At 55.0% G+C, this 17,553-nt stretch overlaps 5 protein-coding genes across 5 annotated transcripts; 4 read left to right on the top strand and 1 right to left on the bottom strand.

Annotated features, from left to right (window-relative positions):
* Positions 1-2,952: 2,952 nt before the first annotated feature.
* On the top strand, positions 2,953-4,884 carry MFIFM68171_00989 (UspA domain-containing protein; the record flags this gene model as incomplete). Its single annotated transcript, XM_071056411.1, has 1 exon — positions 2,953-4,884. The coding sequence occupies one exon, from the start codon at positions 2,953-2,955 to the stop codon at positions 4,882-4,884; it is 1,932 nt and encodes a 643-aa protein (XP_070912512.1).
* Positions 4,885-5,527: 643 nt separating this feature from the next.
* Positions 5,528-6,177, bottom strand: RPL11 (60S ribosomal protein uL5; the record flags this gene model as incomplete). The annotated part of the gene is made up of 3 exons (XM_071056410.1): positions 5,528-5,904; positions 5,972-6,113; positions 6,175-6,177. 3 exons carry the CDS (start codon positions 6,175-6,177, stop codon positions 5,528-5,530), a joined length of 522 nt encoding a protein of 173 aa, XP_070912511.1.
* Positions 6,178-6,606: 429 nt separating this feature from the next.
* smb1_2 (Small nuclear ribonucleoprotein-associated protein B) lies at positions 6,607-7,506 on the top strand (the record flags this gene model as incomplete). The annotated part of the gene is made up of 4 exons (XM_071056409.1): positions 6,607-6,636; positions 6,803-6,856; positions 6,916-7,327; positions 7,382-7,506. 4 exons carry the CDS (start codon positions 6,607-6,609, stop codon positions 7,504-7,506), a joined length of 621 nt encoding a protein of 206 aa, XP_070912510.1.
* Positions 7,507-8,034: 528 nt separating this feature from the next.
* smb1_1 (Small nuclear ribonucleoprotein-associated protein B) lies at positions 8,035-8,899 on the top strand (the record flags this gene model as incomplete). Its single annotated transcript, XM_071056408.1, has 3 exons — positions 8,035-8,107; positions 8,408-8,480; positions 8,635-8,899. The coding sequence occupies 3 exons, from the start codon at positions 8,035-8,037 to the stop codon at positions 8,897-8,899; spliced, it is 411 nt and encodes a 136-aa protein (XP_070912509.1).
* Positions 8,900-12,596: 3,697 nt separating this feature from the next.
* Positions 12,597-17,164, top strand: PYC1 (pyruvate carboxylase; the record flags this gene model as incomplete). The annotated part of the gene is made up of 10 exons (XM_071056407.1): positions 12,597-12,723; positions 12,858-12,878; positions 12,946-12,953; positions 13,110-13,147; positions 13,196-13,227; positions 13,289-13,408; positions 13,469-13,530; positions 13,591-14,437; positions 14,776-16,973; positions 17,057-17,164. The coding sequence occupies 10 exons, from the start codon at positions 12,597-12,599 to the stop codon at positions 17,162-17,164; spliced, it is 3,561 nt and encodes a 1,186-aa protein (XP_070912508.1).
* Positions 17,165-17,553: the final 389 nt, after the last annotated feature.

Genomic DNA, 17,553 nt, shown 5'->3' with positions numbered 1-17,553 from the left:
CTGCGCTGTGAGGTATTGCCACTCCTGTCCCCTTGTTGGTCAGGGAGGAACCCGAGGTGCATTTCAAGCCAGGATTCCCTTGGACCCGGCACTATGGCACCGTTATGGGCCGTTTGCTTCCAGGCCTAGTCATTGGTCGGGGGACGGGAACCGGGAGGCTGTCCGGGTCTATCAGCTGCATATGACACCGCCCGTTCGGCGACCTTCAGGGCCGATTCTGTGGGGGACCAAGCCCAGTTGGTGTTACGTGAGTTTACAAATCTCATCAACTTCAACCAAGCAACCGGAAAGCGGCTTTGCAATGGCCGCTACACGTTATTCTTAAGATAGAGCGTGAAGCGGCGCCGGGTTGGCTCGTTACGAAGCAACCGTAAGAGGACGCAGGGCAGCCATTGTGTAGACGGCTCGCCCTGAAGAGAGACGGGGATGTTGATGTCTTGATTCTCCTCAAACTGGTAATGGTATGAAAGCACATCCACATGAATGGCTGGGGCTGGTACTTGTGGGTATCTGTCGGTGTCAAGAAGAGGAGGATGAGCGGAACGTAATGAACCGCTTGGCGGCATCTGCATTGGTCCTGAGGCCAGCCAGCCGAGAGTGGAAATCTCCGAGTTGTTTGCCCACTGGAGTGGAGGGCTGAACCTCGCACATCGCCGAGGTTACTACTTATTGTGATAGATACCTGTGTGAAAGAGGAGATGAGCTCTTTCGGCCAACTGGGTCCGGGGAGCGAGCCACCATCGGCTGTTTGAATCGCTAATCGGAAAGGTGATTGGAGGTAAACACATGTGGCGTTCAGAGACGCACATGAGCCCGCCTCGACGGCCCTGCTGTCATGCATCGTCGATCACTTTAGCTCCCTGCACCCGAGAGAAAAGGTGAGATGGCCTAAAGCGGAGCGAAATGTCTTGAAAGGGCAAGAAAGGTCTTCACTTGGATTCCGACACATGCAACGCGAGCACCACTCAAAAAAAAAATTTCTTTCCTTCTTTTTTCTCTTTCTTTTTCTCTCTCTTTTTTCTCTCTTTTTTGTTTTCTTTTCTTTCTCTCTTTCTCTCTTTTCTTTCCTTCTTTCCTTCTTTTCTTCTTTTCTTTCCTTTTTTTGTTTGTACGGCCGATCTGTCGTAAATCTCAAGAAAGAAGTTTTAGCAGTTGGTGCCCATGAAACTTAGGATGCAACATGGGCTATTCGAATCACATGGGGCTGAGTGTTTGCTGGTCTGAAGCTCGTAGCGCAGTGGGGGAAGTGGAAGCAAGGAGGAGGATGATGCTGAGAAAACCCTAGTGTAGACGCCGCCAGATGCATGTGACTGTGATTGCGGCTAGCAAACGGCAGGAAGTGGATCTTGCAGCCGCAGTCAAAGCTCTGGAGCTGTCCAGTCCGTGCACTACTTGCCAAGCGCTTCTTGTTTTCGTGGGTCGACGATGTCGCCGACCTCAAGTCGTCACATCTCGCATCGCTCCGATTCTAGTGGACCGAGTGGACCCGTCGGGTGTGTTTCTCTCGGGTATTTTTATTTTATTTTATTTTTTATATTTAGACTTTTTTTGGCCTGAAAACGTCATTGCAACTACATTTGATTTTGTCCGAAATGTTTATCAAGTGTTGGAGGGTTGCGGCCCTGCCAGGGAGAAACAAATCCAACCTCTTTCCCACCTCCCTTTCTTTCCCCCTTTCACTTGTCTGCCGTCAGACATCCCGGTTTATAAACCCCCGCGGCCAGGGAGGTGACACAGGGATGTCGATGTCCTGCCGCCCGCTCTTTACTCGGCTTGGCTGGGTATGGTACTCGGTAGGCGGTTCCAGTCAGGGGCTTAGGATCACTTGCAGTAAAGAGATCCACCAGTTATATCTGTTCGCCGTCTCCGTGTTTGCCCTCCTATTACATACCTGGTACAGTTTGTGTATATTTTCTTTTTTGGCCCGCCGTCTCGGTTTTCCCTTGTCCCTTTTCGGCCAAACACATCTGTGGACGCAGCCTCACGGAGCAGCTAAGCTGTCCGAGTGGACAAGAGGACCGTTTGTTGGGCATCTCAATCACGGGCGAGTCACCCGGACACTTAGACTGGCCGCATACTCCATGGTGCTACGTGGGAGTCCATCGAGGCACTGGAATAGTTCTTATCCATCTTTGTATACCGCGGCTCCCGTCACTCCATAGCTTTCATCCGATTTCCAATACCCTTCTCCCCCAGCGTGGCGCGGAACCGAGACGCCTCTCGGTGTTTTCTTTTGAGAAAGTCTTGGTTGGGATGGCGGCACAACAAGGGTTTTAAGAAGCAGAGAACGACGAGCTGCTGTTCTACTTCTTCAGCTTGCGAGTCACACGCCAGACCCAGCTCATCGCCACCCACCTCTTACGTGGTCGATTCCGCATTCAAAAATCTGGCAGATTCATTTTGGGCAACGCAAAACAACTGAACGGACCTTCGAAGCCGGAAAGGAACAGGAAGTTGGCGAGACGGCGGTGGCGGCCCGAAAACGCACCTCATAACTACCTTGATCCTCCGCCGCAACCACAGACTACCAAACTATTTCACTTTCTGTTATGAGGCTGTGGGCCGCTTTCAACCTGCTGTGGAATCTCGTCCGACAAGCCGTAACGCTTATCGTCAGCTGTGCGCGGCAGCTTTGTATTACCGGCAGTTGTGCGAGTTTCGAGTTTTCATCCACGCTTCGCCGTTTCGGCCGCTGGGCTCCTTCACTTTTCACAAAATTGCGGCATCACTTACACGGAAGCCTTACCCCACAGCAAACAATACTGGTTTGTCTGCCAAAGTTAATTGCTTCTCTACCAATTGCACCCAGAATCCCAAGAAGCCCTTTGCCTCGAGCATAACTCAGCTTCTTTAACCCGTAACATCCGGTATGCCCCTCTAACTCCCTGATTAGCTTGGGGTCGGCCCGCTCACCATATCTTTACCAGACCTCCTGCTGCCCAAGATACTACAATGACGACCGGGATAGAGAAGCTGGAGAGGAAATTTGACCGACTGGAGAAGCTCTTTCCTTGGAAGAGAAAGGAGGCGGCATCGCTGGATATCGCTGTTCTCGAGAGCAGGCCAATAACGCCTATTCCCTTGTCGCCAACGTCCGGTGCAGATGCTCAGACATTTCCGCGCCCATCATTCATCAGGCCCACATCTTCTCGGATGGTGGCTAGGGAGGAAGTGGCTTTCGGCCGTGATTCAATGCGGCGGGCTCGGAGCCTTCCGGAATCGTCGAGCTCGCGGAGTCTCGTATCTACAGTGACCCAAGCCCAAGGCGACAAGGCAGCCACCGACTCCGGACCGCTTGGAGGATGTCCTGAGATCCCTCAACGCCTTTCTTCTCTGGGCCCCGGTATCCCACAGAGGTCCTCGTCACTGTCTCGCTCTCCGAGCAGGATTGCTTCTCTAGCGCAGCTACTAGAATTCGGCTTTCCCGCCGCACACAAGAAGGGTAGGGATTCGTCGTCAGGGCGCCGTTCCACGTCTGGCTCTAAGTCTGTACCGCGGTCTACCTCTGTTTCCGTCTCGCAAAAGGCTCAAGTCAACCGGAAACGCTGTTCCGGAGGCGTCAAGGAAGAGACGCCCATTTCTCGACCGCATTGTCCCGATGACAAGTGTCCTTCGGTACAGTCAACCCGGCCCTCTAAATCGATGCAGCCGCATGACGAAGGAAAACATTCGGGAGTTGTTAGACAGGAAAGCCGCGCACAGCAAATTCTCCCTGAGCGCGTTACTCTGCCTAAAACCCAACCTCATGAGATAAACAATGACAATGTTGAAAAGTCTCACACGCCCAGGAGCATGAGCACCTCTAGGACTGTCTCCAAGCCAGCGTTGCGCATTTCTACCAGCTTTCCCGCACTCTCAGGAACAGCCGGCGGCAGGTTCATACTCAAGGAACCGAGTTTTAGCGAGTTTCTAACCTTGAGCGACGACGATATTGCTGGCGACCGTGCTGCACCTCGAGTCCAGCCTGCTGCGCCAGAGGCCCCAAGCTACTCGCTGCCCCCCAACCCGCCGGCGGTGATCCCACCCGCTCGGATCACAAGCGCATACCCCCTCCTCACGCCTTCTCCTCCACTAGCCAGTCGCCCGGCTGCCGCGGCGGCGTTCGAAGCTGCTAGAATCGCCGTGAAATTCAAGTTCGACCTTATTTACGTCGTCAATCTCTGGCCTGCCCATATGAGCCGCTCGCAGCGCCAATTCTCTCCCAGACGGTCGCCCCGTTCAACCCCAACCACGCCCACGACCCCAACCCGAGCTGCCGCGCCCTCCGAATACCCCTCGCCCGCGTCCGATACCTCAACTGGGGAGGACAGCCTGTTCGGAGGACGCATCCCGCGCTGCAACGACGGCACCTCCCAGTGCGGCATGACCGGCCGCCTGCTAGCCGCCTACGGCCTGCCTTCCATCATGTGTCCCTTCCGAATCTCGGCCCCGGTGCACCAAAAGGTCCTACGCACCCAAGGTTGGCTCGAGTACCGCAACGATAACACCGGGCCCAGCGCCAGGGACGAGTTCGCCCGCGGATACAGCTGCTCCTTTTACACGGGCTACAGCCCCGACAAGCGACGGTGCGATGCCCCCAGCCCCGGTAGCGGCAAGCAAGAGCAGAGGGGGCGCAAAACGGGCAAAGCAGCATCGGCGGCCGCCAACCGCGGCGTCGTCTTCGCGGCCTACCGGCTCCCCCGCGGGGACGGCACTGGCGTCCGCAGTGACGCTGCCGAGCTGGCGGCGCTGCACAAGGAGGCCGAGTTCCTGGTGGATATGCTGATTGACGTGCACATGACCGAGCGGAAGAGGCGTGCTGCTGCTGCTGCCGCCACCGCGCCGAAGCGGTGTGTTGGCGCTAAGGGTTTGCCCAAGGTCGGGGCGGCGTTGCTCGCTGTCTAGGTAGGGCAAGCTTGGCCATTACATTCATTACACTACACTACCTTAAGAGAAGGCCCTAGGGCTTGGACAGAGGGGGGTATCTTTCGGCAGGCTCTTCCATTTTGACCCGCCAGACATTCGAGCTTGGCCTGCCATGAATATCGCAGGGGGTGAATGAACGATGATGATGACGGCAGTATGGAGCAACGGAATGGTCTTCAGCTTTTCCCTAGTACACAAACGTAATGAGCTGATGGCAATGGAATGAGTTTATGCCTAGCAGTATCTGATTACCGTTGTGAATCGCGAGCATGAGTTTCACTGTCACTAGTATCATGACGGCCGCTATTGAGATCAGATGGCAGCAAGACTGTCACGGAACTTAAAAGGCATTGGTAAGCCGGCATGGCGCCGGTCGGTCTCTGAGGCCGCAGCTTGACTGAAATTCTCAGACCAAGCCGGATTTGACGAATCTCGTTCGTCAAAGTAGAGGAAGCTGCATCGACTACAAGTCACGGAGAGAACCCAACGATCCCGTTTTGCATGAACCAGCAAAAGAACTCCCCTCCAGACGTCCCGATGGTGCTGAGCCTTAACGCCCCACTCCCTGAAATGCCCGTCCCTATTTTTACTCGTCCCCGTCTTCACCACCAGAGGTCCACGTTTAGCGGACAATGGCATCGAAGCGCTGCTTGAACCACTTGATGGTGTCATCGCGGGTGATGCGGTGGCCGGCGCCGACGCGGCTCTTGCAGCGGCGGCGGCGGGCGACGCGCTCGCCGGGGCGGGTCATGCAGCAGTAGAAGTCCATGCCGTAGATACCAATGCCGGGGTCGTACTTGATGCCCAGGTCGATGTGCTCGCTGATGCCGAAGCCGAAGTTGCCCGTCTCGCTGAAGTTGCGCTTGCGCAGCTCGTACTCCTTGACCTTGAGGCCGCGCTCGAGAATCTCCTCGGCCTTGGGGCCGCGGACGGTGACGTGCACCGAGATCTTTTCGTTACGGCGGATACCGAAGGTGCGGACGGTGTACCGGGCCTTGCCTGGAGAAAGGAGATTCATATGAGCGAGAGGAAAGGAAATGGCGTCGATTGATTGCGCATAACTCACTGTAGACGGGGGTTTGACCGCTCAGCTGCTCCAGCACCTTGGCAGCACGGGTCAGTCTGTCACCAGACTCGCCGACCGAGATGTTCAGGACGAGCTTCTGGATGCGGAGCTCCCGCATGGGGTTCTGGGCCTTCTCAGCAGACTACGCCATCCTGTTAGCTTTGATTGATGCGTCCGCTTGCGATCGATCCAGTAGGTCCTACCATGGCGGCGGTGTTGTCGAAATTCCGGCACTGGGCGAATCTCAAGCTCGTCGATGCACCGGGAAGATTTGGGAAGTTGAGGCCGATTTTCCTATCCAGAATTTTGAGATTTGTGCGTGTGGGGAGCTGCTTGCCTGCCGGAAACAAATTTGGGTGGGGGACATCTGGGGCTGTGGCTAGTGCGAGGCTTGTGGCGGGGATCCTCTAAGCTACTCTACCCCGTGCTTGCGCTGTCCAAGCTTCCGCAGCCTCGCGGTCAAATTTCAGCTTGGCTCGCCTCCGCGAATCTTATCAACCAACCACCGCGCGTTGACTCTGAAAGCCTCCCCGAGTGCAAGAAGAGACCGCATCTGGCAAAGTTGAACTTTGTCAACATACAAACCCAATTTTTTGCAAACTGGAGACGCTACCCTGTAGCATCTTGCCGCAACCATGACGTCGACAAACAAGCAAGGCAAGATGGTGAGTTTCAGGCCCCCTTTTGACACCGCTGTGCAAGCATCAATGTTGACATCGGAGGACTGACAAGGCGCATGACTCTTAGGCCGGTTACGTACGTATTTTTACCCTGAAATGCAGTCCTCAGTATACGACCTGGGCGCACGCGTTAACATTCGATTTTTTCCAGATCAACTACCGGATGCGGATCACCTTGAACGATGGCCGCCAGATGACCGGCCAGGTACGCTTGCTTCTCTTGCATCCCCTCTTAGCTTGTAGCTTGCTGACCTCTGCTTCCAGATGCTAGCGTTTGACAAGCACATGAACCTCGTCCTCGCCGATACCGAAGAGTTCCGCCGAATCAAGCGCAAGCAGAACAAGCCGGCCGCGCCTGGCGCGCCCACATCTGCTGCTCAGACGGTCGAGCAGGAAGAGAAGCGCACCTTGGGCCTAACGATTGTCCGTGGATCACACATTGTCTCTCTTTCTGTCGAGTCTCCGCCTCCCGCAGACCCCAGTGCTCGTCTGGGCAAGACGGCCGGCAGCGGCATTGCGACGACACTTACAGCTGGACCTGGCGTTGCGCGGCCTGCAGGACGGGGCGCTGCTGCCCCAATCTCCCTCGCTGGCCCTGCGGCTGGTGTCGGAGGTGCCGCGCCACCGGCTTTCCCGACCTTTCCCGGTGCCCCTGGTTTCCCTGGTCGCGGAGGTCGTAAGTTTATCTGCTTTACCACATGGCATTAGGCTGTTTCTGACATGTCGATAGCTCCTCCTCCTGGCTTCAGCGGTGGTTTCCCTCCCGCTGGGTTTCCTGGCGCGCCGGGATTCCCTCCGGCATTCCCTCCCGGTGGAGCACCTCCCTCGGGCTTCAACCCCCCGCCGCGGAGATGAGAGTCATGTCATTCGGTCTACCTCACTGATACCCCGGCCACGATCCACTGCAGGCCTCTTGGGAGTCCTCAGCATGTTACTGCACGATGCAGTCCTCCGAGATTGAGTTGGGATCTCTGCCCAGATTTACGAAGAATGTTTTCTCAAGGCGGCGTTCAGGGGTTATGAAAACTGCGGTTAAGGGGCGGGATTGCAGCTTGTCTTCTAACGAAGACTGCAGCTCTTCTAGAATAGCACAAGAGCAAATGAATGAAAAGCATGGAGTTTTGTCCATGGCAACGTCGTCTGTCATGTGAAGAACCTCTCGTGCATATGCAATTCCAATGGAAATACCTTGATGTCATCTCTTGGAACTGTCAGCCCCGTCTGCAGAAGTCGGGGGTCCGTGCGGGTCCGCTTCGGAACCCCAAATTTCTTTCCTACCCTGGCGACTCCGATCCCGAAGCTAACGTTTAAACCATCAACCCGGACCGCGACGACGTCAACGCTCACGCCCACGCCCACGCCAACGCAGGAGCAATCGCAAAAATGGCCGCCTTTGTTAAAGCTATCAATGCAAAGATCAGGTCGCACCCTGTCTCTGACTACATCTGCTCTACACGTACGTAGCTGCATTTTCCGTTGCGCACCCATTCTCAATCTCACCGGCCGTTCATCGGACAACCCCCGATTCCTCGGAGCTGTTCTTGCCAATGCGCCTGTGCAATGATAGAGCTATTCGTTTCCCAAATATCTCTATTCTCCATAGCACCTTCTTGCAAGATTGAGGATCAAATTGGGTGTCTCTTTGACGGCCAATTGCTTGGTTCCTGACGACATCGTCCAATGACACATGCGCCGGAGCGCCTCGTGTCGCGTGCTACGCATCATCGAGCCCCAGCTAACCAGATGTTTCTCTTAGACTTTTGGGGCCCCGTCTCCAACTTTGGCATCCCCGTTGCCGCCGTCATGGACGCCCGGAAGAGTCCCGAGCTGTACGTCGTCTCCCCTTCACCGCCGCCGGCCTTGCGTGACAGAGCCGCTCTGCCGGACTGCCGCTTCCCACACCCCGCAAACCACCCGATTCTCATCCATTCGGAAGCCAATCGTCTTACATAAACCTCATGCTGACTCTGTCCCATCGTGTAGGATCTCCGGGCCGATGACCTTTGCGCTCTGCGTCTACTCGGCCACCTTCATGCGCTACTCCCTGGCCGTCACCCCCGCAAACTACCTCCTCTTTCTCTGCCACTTTGTCAACGAGGGCTCCCAGCTCACGCAAGGATACCGCTACCTTCAGTGGCATAAATGGGGCGGCAAGGAGAAGGCGGCTCTGGAGGGCGCCGTGCAGACTGGGAAGGAGACGGCCAAGGCGGCCGAGGACAAAGCTAAGGAACTCGTTGGCAAGAAATAGGGGATGTGACCATGGCGGTGGATTTTGGTTGAACGGGCAGGGCAGAAAAGGAGATGTTGTACCATCATTATCCTTCTGGTCTTTTTCTCCCTTAAAAGGTGTTGATGGGTTGTGGGCTTGATCAATCCTAGAGTTCAGGCGCTCGGTGGCGACGGGGTGTGCGTTACGGGGTGTACATCAAGCACGGCGCGTAGGTTGCTTAGGCCAAGGGGTTGAAGGCAAGGATATACTTGCGCGTGGTTTGCTCGTCGTATGGGACGGTGAGGTGGAAGGCACATGAGGCCATGGCCTCCCCTTAAGATTTCTTAGGTGTCGGTTCGTTCTCGGGCTGATAAAAGTAGAGCATTGGCTTCGAGGTTGGACGGATAGCAATGATGTAATGCCTTGGAGGCTCTTTTGGGAACGCCTTGCTGTTTGTGACAACCCGGAGTTGCATTGTTTTAGATTTGCCGAACGCTAAGGTAGGCAGATGCCATTGCTGGTTCTTACCTAAACATACGACTTTCAATTAAGTGCCCATTGTTTTCGTGGTTTTAGGCAGATGTTCATTCGCATCAAGAAGCCACTTCCTCCGCTTTCTTTTATGCTCGCCCTCGCTGTACTTCAGCAACCACATGTAAGTAGTAGGGCGCGGTCGTCGTTAGCGAGTTCAGCCTGCCGTTTTAGCTTGTCGTAACCGGACGGGGTAGGTCATAGGCGGCGTAGGTCCCTGCATCACGCATGTCGGGCCTCGATTTGGCCTTACTTAAAGACTCGCACTAGTTTGGGCGCATTTGACGGTTTTGTGGCCGCCTTTGGCCGTCACACTTAGCTAGGTGGTTCGCCGGAAGAGTGTTTCTCGGCTGTAATTCATTAGAAATGCAAGGCGTTAGCTTCAAACACGATAGGGGAGAAATCAGAGTGTGCCGAAGCGGTTGTAAAGTTGGGTTGTAGGCCGCAAGCCAGGTTCGATGGGGTGGAACGAAGTTATTTCCTCGACTGCGGCTTACGGATGATTGAAGCGTTTCCAACTTGATTTGTCCGAATCCGTGACCCAATTGCCCGCGGCCTTCAATTAGAGTCGCTCTTAACAATCAGGAGTCCGAAAGAGCCGACCATTGTCGACACTAGAAATAAACAACAATCACCAGCTAACTGGCGGTTATGAACCGTCCTGTCACTTGTCTGGTTATACACGGCTCAAGGGTGGCTCAACACTCTTGGCATCAAGTTTCCAAACACACGGACCAATGGTGTTGTGTGCTTGATAACAAACTGATCCAGCACAAAAACAAGTGCAACTCAGAAACTCAGATCAGTTCCTCCCAACTCGCTTCAGACTTAATTACCTACTGTAGTAGCGAGTTGAATCGAGGCAACGGCAGCAAGATGAAATGCCAAGAGTGATACGTGAACATCGACAAATGAATGCTCCGGCTCCGGCGCTTGGCAGACTGACGACCGCCGTGGGGGCCCCAAAGAATGTCTCATAAAAAAAGCCCGGACATGAAATGCAATTTTTTTACCTTTCATCTCATGCGACGGTAACTCACCTGACGCAAGATCTGAAGCTAACGAAATGCGGTACGGCCGCTTCCAGTTGCCCTTCTTCCAGCTACCACAATTCAGTCCTTACATAATGAAAGAGCTAACCGGCCCATAGTCGGATACCGCATTCAGAGTCGCGATTCCTGCCTTTTCCGCTTGCAGAAACAAGCCGTATGATGGGGTAGGTCTCGTGACAGACGTGCGTCTCCTTTAAATTGCGCACCGTGAGGAGTAATACAGATACCGCATACTCAGGGCTGTAGCAAGCCGCTGTGCTGATCCACGGCCCCGTCTTGGCAGACCTGGCACAAGGCACAAACGGCAATGGGTGCTGGGCAGCCGGGAAAGAGACGGGATTCTTCATATTTCCCGTCCAGATCCGCATGTCGTGACGGCTCGTTCTCGACCAGGTCCGAACGGCTGACGATGCAGGAGCGGCGCTTGTTGCGCCTCCGCGATATTGCCAAGGCAAGGACCTTGTTTGGGAAATGGTGGGGGATAGCCCTTCACATTCACCACTTACGACGCTCAACTGTCCCCGCATTAGATCGCAAGCTCGGCGACATCTGGGGGTTCGCCGCTGCTATTCCCGAAATCTCGGAAATCTCTAGACGTCTTTGGGTACCTAACTCAACTTATCCTCGGCTAGACGAAAACAACCGACAGACCACTGTCATGGGCGCCATGGGAACATCTGATGGTGTCCCGGACGTCGGCGACCACAGGCATTGGCATGTTGGATGAACGCTGTAGAGGTGCGGCCATTCCACGCATGCTGGTGAGGATATCGACGGCTTTCCGGCTGACCCCCATCGTATTCCTGCGGGAGTATGGGGGTTTCTCTTAATACTTGGCAGAAAGACTTACACAACGTCTTCTGTGGTTGGCTAGGAGAGCGGTTGACTCGAAACGGGCTCTCCAATCCGACTTGAGGTGCATCTGCAACCGACAAGCCGTCCCCAACTTGCATTAGGCGCAAAGCTGGCGAGGCAATCGGCTTGAGACTACGTACAGCCGAGTTACCGAGTCCCAGCTGCCCCGCTGGACTCAAACATCGGAGACACAGGGATGAAAGTGGGATTCCTCTCTGGTGCAAATTCGCGCCGCCTGTCAATTGAGAATTGTGTAAGCTCCGATAACCGGCGTCCAATTGGCTAGTGCTAGATATCTCGGAAGCTTGTCAGGCAAGGCTGGCAGGCGCCTGGCACCCGTGCACTATCAACAGCAGCTGCCAAGAATAGGAACGTGATCAGTCTTCTCCATTAGGCTCGAGGTACCTTCCAACAGCTCCGAAGAATCGATATTTGCCTCGGACATGAGAGTCAATCGCTGACCATCGGCGGGCCCCTGCTACTTCTCAGTCAAGTCCGATTGGAGGAGTCGGACAGAGTTCATCTAAGCACATTATAACGCGCTTGGGACGCAGCAGATTGTTATCGCAGGTAGGTGTGCGTACCACCCAGGGACATGTACAGTACATACCTCGGACACTTACCCAGTGCCGCCGTGAAGCATGGGGCACCTGTGACCGCACAGGAGTTGGGGCTCGATTCCACGGAAACCTTATGTTGGGATCCCAGTTGAGTGTGATGCGTTTAAACCTTTTCTGGTTCCCACTTGGCAGAGAAGCTTGACAAAGCTGCCCGGCCCTGGGTTAGAGGGACTGCCCTGCTCCTCTTGCTCCTAGGAGAGACAAAATCCCCTCATCCCCCCCTGGTCCTGTGGTTTGCCAGGAATTTTCCTTTTCTCCCTCATACCCTTCCTTTGCCCCATTGGCAGCTCCTGCGCCCCTCCAGCTGTGTTTTGCAGGACGCTGCTGCTTGGAGCATCGCTTGTTACACCCAGTCGTTGTCCTCCCGTCGTCCGTCTTGCATTGCCAAGCTGTCGAGTTACCATTGTCACAGGGAAGCTAAGCCCTTTTATTTCTTTTTCTCTTACAATAATAGCCGGAGCTCCAGCAGGGCATCCCACCCACTCAACCTACCCCACCATCGCATCGCGTTGCTACCCCGCCGTCACCGTCATACCCTTGCGAAACTGCAAGTCGCGCGCCAACCTCCCCTCCTAAAGTATCCGCCCGTCTTTGTTTCTCTTCCTCCTTTTTTCCTCTTCCCTCCATCGGCCTTCCTCTTTGCAATTGACGGTCAGACCGCGCAGCAATTGAGTTATCATGGCGGCCGAAAGCCCAACCAACAAGTATGAGGAGGTTTTCGAGGAGGGCGAGGTCCCCAAGGAGGCGCAGACGGTGCACCGCATCCGGGCGAACTCTACCATTATGCAACTGAACAAGATCCTGGGTCAGTAAACGCACCTGTCCCAGCCGAAGCTTCGGGGGCGGTTCCTGCTGCAGCTTCCCGAAGACAGTGACCAACCCCGGTCTCAAATTGCCCTCTATAGAAGTCGGCGCTAACAGAGGCATTGTGGGCAACAGTTGCAAACAGAGGTGAAATCCGTGAGTATCCCCAACATGCTTAAGCACTTGTGCTCTTCCAGCAGCCGTGCTAACCTGTGCATGCCAGCAATTCGTGTATGTGTGCTCAGGCCTGCGCAACCGTCTTGCGATCATGTGATGGCGTGCTCACCGTGATCTTCCTTCCTCTACAGATCTTTAGAACAGTGCGTCACACCCAAGGACATCATCATCGCAGGCATTAGTTGTCGAGACCTAACAGCCGTTGTGCAGGCCCACGAACTTTCACTTCACACCATCGCCGTCTTCAGGTGAGCGCCTCGGCTCGCTCGTCTCTCGGCCGATTGCTGATTATGTAGCTATGAGGACCGTCTCTCTATGCACAGGCAGAGTAAGCACCACTCCCTTGATCTCTGATTTCCCGAGGCCCGTCCGCTGATAACGTGTTGTAGAGGCCGACGAGGCATACGTTATTGGCAAGCGTGGGCAGTACACGCCCGTGGGCGCGTATCTTGCTAGCGACGAGATCGTCAAGATTGCGGTTGAGCATGGCGCCCAGATGATCCACCCCGGTAAGCCAAGTCGAACTGGTTGTTCCATCAGGGGGCTCGTGTTGACCGTGCTTCTCTCAGGTTATGGTTTCTTATCGGAGAACGCCGACTTTGCTCGCAAGGTTGAGAGGGCCGGCCTTATCGTGAGTACACAGGTCCTTCCTACCCCCGCTCAATAGCTAACAACTTCGTCCCGTATGTAGTTTATTGGACCATCACCAGAAGTTATCGACGCCCTTGGTGACAAGGTTTCGGCACGGAAGATCGCTATCGCCGCTAAGGTGCCCGTGGTGCCTGGCACCGAGGGCGCAGTTGAAAAGTTCGAGGAGGTCAAGAAGTTCACAGACGAATATGGCTTCCCAATCATCATCAAGGCGGCCTATGGCGGCGGCGGCCGTGGCATGCGAGTTGTGCGCGACGAAGCTTCTTTGAAGGAATCGTTCGAGAGAGCCACATCCGAAGCCAAAAGTGCCTTCGGCAACGGGACTGTCTTCGTAGAGAGATTTCTCGACAAACCCAAGCACATCGAAGTCCAACTGCTCGGCGACAACCACGGCAACATTGTCCATCTCTATGAGCGCGACTGCTCCGTCCAGAGGAGACACCAGAAAGTGGTCGAGATCGCTCCGGCTAAGGACCTCCCTGCCCATGTCCGAGACTCGATCCTGAACGATGCCGTCCGCCTAGCCAAGTCGGTCGGGTACCGCAACGCAGGCACTGCCGAGTTCCTAGTCGACCAGCAGAACCGCTACTACTTCATCGAGATCAACCCGCGTATCCAGGTCGAGCACACTATCACTGAAGAAATCACGGGCATCGACATCGTTGCCGCTCAGATCCAGATCGCGGCCGGCGCAACCCTCGAGCAGCTTGGGCTTACCCAGGACCGCATCTCCACGCGCGGTTTCGCCATCCAGTGCCGCATCACCACTGAGGATCCTGCCAAGAACTTCCAGCCGGACACGGGCAAGATTGAGGTGTACCGCTCCGCCGGCGGCAACGGTGTGCGTCTTGACGGTGGTAATGGCTTTGCCGGTGCTGTCATTACGCGTAAGTACCATTACCCTATTCCCTTGTCCTTTGCTTTCCTTCCGTCGAGCCTGGTTTTTCGACCTACAGTCCTCATACTATCATCGCCATCTTCTTTTATTGGGCCCGTTTTCTATTTATTTTCATCGGTCCTTCGTTCTTCATTCTTTTCTTCTCAGTGCTCTCTTTTCCCATTCTTTCCCTCCTTATTCTTACTTTCCTTATCTCTTTTCTTCTTTTTTGCTTTTGCCGACCCCTCCCTACACCCTAGACCTGGGCTTTTGGAATCTCTCATCTCTCCTCGTCTCTCCTGGTCTCATACAGATTGGAAGCTTTACTAACTGTTCCGGAAAAAATAGCTTTTTATGACTCCATGCTTGTCAAAGTCTCATGCCATGGATCCACATATGAGATTGCCCGCCGGAAGGTACTCCGTGCCCTGATCGAGTTCCGCATCCGTGGAGTGAAGACGAACATACCATTCTTGGCGTCTCTCCTTACTCACCCTACATTTATTGATGGCACCTGCTGGACGACCTTTATTGATGATACCCCGTCCCTGTTCGACCTTGTCGGGAGCCAGAACCGAGCCCAGAAGCTGCTAGCTTACCTAGGCGACGTTGCTGTCAACGGAAGCAGCATCAAGGGCCAGATTGGTGAGCCCAAGTTCAAGGGGGATATCATCATCCCTTCGCTATATGATCAGGCCGGAAATAAGATCGACACCTCGCAACCTTGCACCAAGGGCTGGCGCAATATCATCTTAGAGCAAGGCCCGAAGGCATTCGCCAAGGCTGTCCGCAACTACAAGGGCTGCTTGCTCATGGACACGACCTGGCGTGATGCTCACCAGTCCCTGCTCGCGACCCGTGTGCGGACTGTCGACCTGCTGAACATCGCTAAGGAGACCAGCCATGCTCTCCACAATCTCTATAGCTTGGAATGCTGGGGTGGCGCCACCTTCGACGTCGCCATGCGCTTCCTGTACGAAGACCCGTGGGACCGTCTCCGCAAGATGCGCAAGCTGGTGCCCAACATTCCTTTCCAGATGTTGCTGCGCGGCGCCAACGGTGTCGCCTACGCCTCTCTTCCCGACAATGCCATCGATCACTTCGTAGACCAAGCCAAGAAGAACGGTGTCGACATCTTCCGCGTCTTCGATGCTCTGAACGACATCAACCAGCTCGAGGTTGGCATCAAGGCCGTGCAGAAGGCAGGCGGTGTCTGCGAGGGCACGGTCTGCTACAGCGGTGACATGCTCAACCCTGCCAAGAAGTATAACCTGGAATACTACCTCGACCTCGTCGACAAGCTGGTTGCGCTCGATATTGATGTACTAGGCATCAAGGATATGGCTGGCGTCCTCAAGCCCCACGCCGCTACCATCCTAATCGGCTCCATCCGGAAGAAGTACCCTGACCTACCTATCCACGTCCACACTCACGACTCGGCCGGTACCGGTGTTACCTCCATGGTTGCTTGCGCGATGGCTGGTGCCGACGCTGTCGACGCTGCTACTGATAGCTTGTCTGGCATGACTTCACAGCCCAGCATTAACGCCATTCTTGCTTCCCTTGACGGGACTGACAAGGATCCTGGTCTCAATGTTCACCATGTCCGTGCCCTGGACACCTACTGGTCGCAGCTCCGCCTCCTCTACTCTCCTTTCGAGGCTCACCTCGCGGGCCCTGACCCTGAGGTGTACGAGCACGAGATTCCGGGTGGCCAGCTCACGAACATGATGTTCCAGGCCGCTCAGCTCGGCCTCGGTTCCCAGTGGCTCGAGACCAAGAAGGCTTACGAGCACGCCAATGACCTCCTTGGCGATATCGTCAAGGTCACGCCTACCTCTAAGGTTGTCGGCGACCTTGCCCAGTTCATGGTCTCCAACAAACTCTCGCCCGAGGATGTCAAGGCCCGTGCTGGGGAGCTTGACTTCCCCGGATCAGTGCTCGAATTTTTCGAAGGCATGATGGGTCAGCCCTACGGGGGTTTCCCCGAGCCCCTCCGGACCAATGCTCTACGCGGCCGCCGTAAGCTGGACAAGCGCCCTGGCCTGTTCCTTGAGCCCGTCGACTTTGCCAAGGTTAAGAAGGAGCTCTCCCGCAAATTCGGGGGGACCGTCACTGAGTGCGATGTGGCCAGCTATATCATGTACCCCAAAGTGTTCGAGGAGTACAAGAAATTTGTGGCCAAGTACGGCGACCTGTCGGTGCTGCCGACGAAGTACTTCCTCTCCAGGCCCGAGATTGGCGAGGAGTTCCACGTCGAACTTGAAAAGGGCAAGGTGCTCATCCTTAAGCTGCTCGCCGTGGGCCCCCTATCGGAGAACACCGGCCAGCGCGAGGTGTTCTACGAGATGAACGGCGAGGTCCGCCAGGTGACGGTGGACGACAAGAAGGCATCGGTCGAGAACGTCAGCCGGCCCAAGGCCGACCCAACCGACTCGAGCCAGGTCGGCGCCCCCATGGCCGGTGTGCTTGTCGAGCTGCGTGTGCACGACGGTAGCGAGGTCAAGAAGGGCGACCCGCTTGCCGTGTTGAGCGCCATGAAGATGGTATGTTTTATTTTGCAATTCCCATTTTCTTCTCGTGATCCGGGCGAGAAACATCCACTTTGCTAACTTTGTCATCTCAACAGGAAATGGTTATCTCTGCTCCTCATAACGGCGTTGTCTCCTCGCTGGCGGTTAAGGAAGGCGATTCGGTCGACGGTTCCGATCTGGTGTGCCGCATTGTCAAGGGCTAAATCGAGTAAGGCTGGGGTGAAAAAGAAACAATGAGCGATGCTTTTATGCGTGGATTTCTCGGATTTCGGTTAGCATAGCTCTTTCATCTTTTTGGTAAGAGCTTGCTCGGTCATGTAGATGGGAAAGCAAGGTAGTTGCCAAATCTTTTTTCCTCATACCACAATTTTTGCCCGAGAAACTGGAATCGCTACCCGTGATGTGATTGGGATAAGAAGCGGATCGAGGTGATGAAATAAGGGCCGAGTCGAGGAACCGACATGGCAGCCTTTGGAGAGGGAGAGACTCGTGTTGTGTTCTGGACCGGAATACCGTAATCAGATCGAGAAAGGACAAGAAGAGACTTCATTGAGCAGTTCATGCTAATTCTTTTCTTGATGAGTGATCTTTC

The sequence above is a fragment of the Madurella fahalii genome, assembly GCF_045866475.1.
Source record: "Madurella fahalii IFM 68171 DNA, scaffold_1, whole genome shotgun sequence".
Taxonomy (NCBI): Eukaryota; Fungi; Ascomycota; class Sordariomycetes; order Sordariales; genus Madurella; species Madurella fahalii.
Note: the sequence above shows the minus strand (reverse complement) of the source record. Positions and strands in the feature narration are given on the sequence as shown.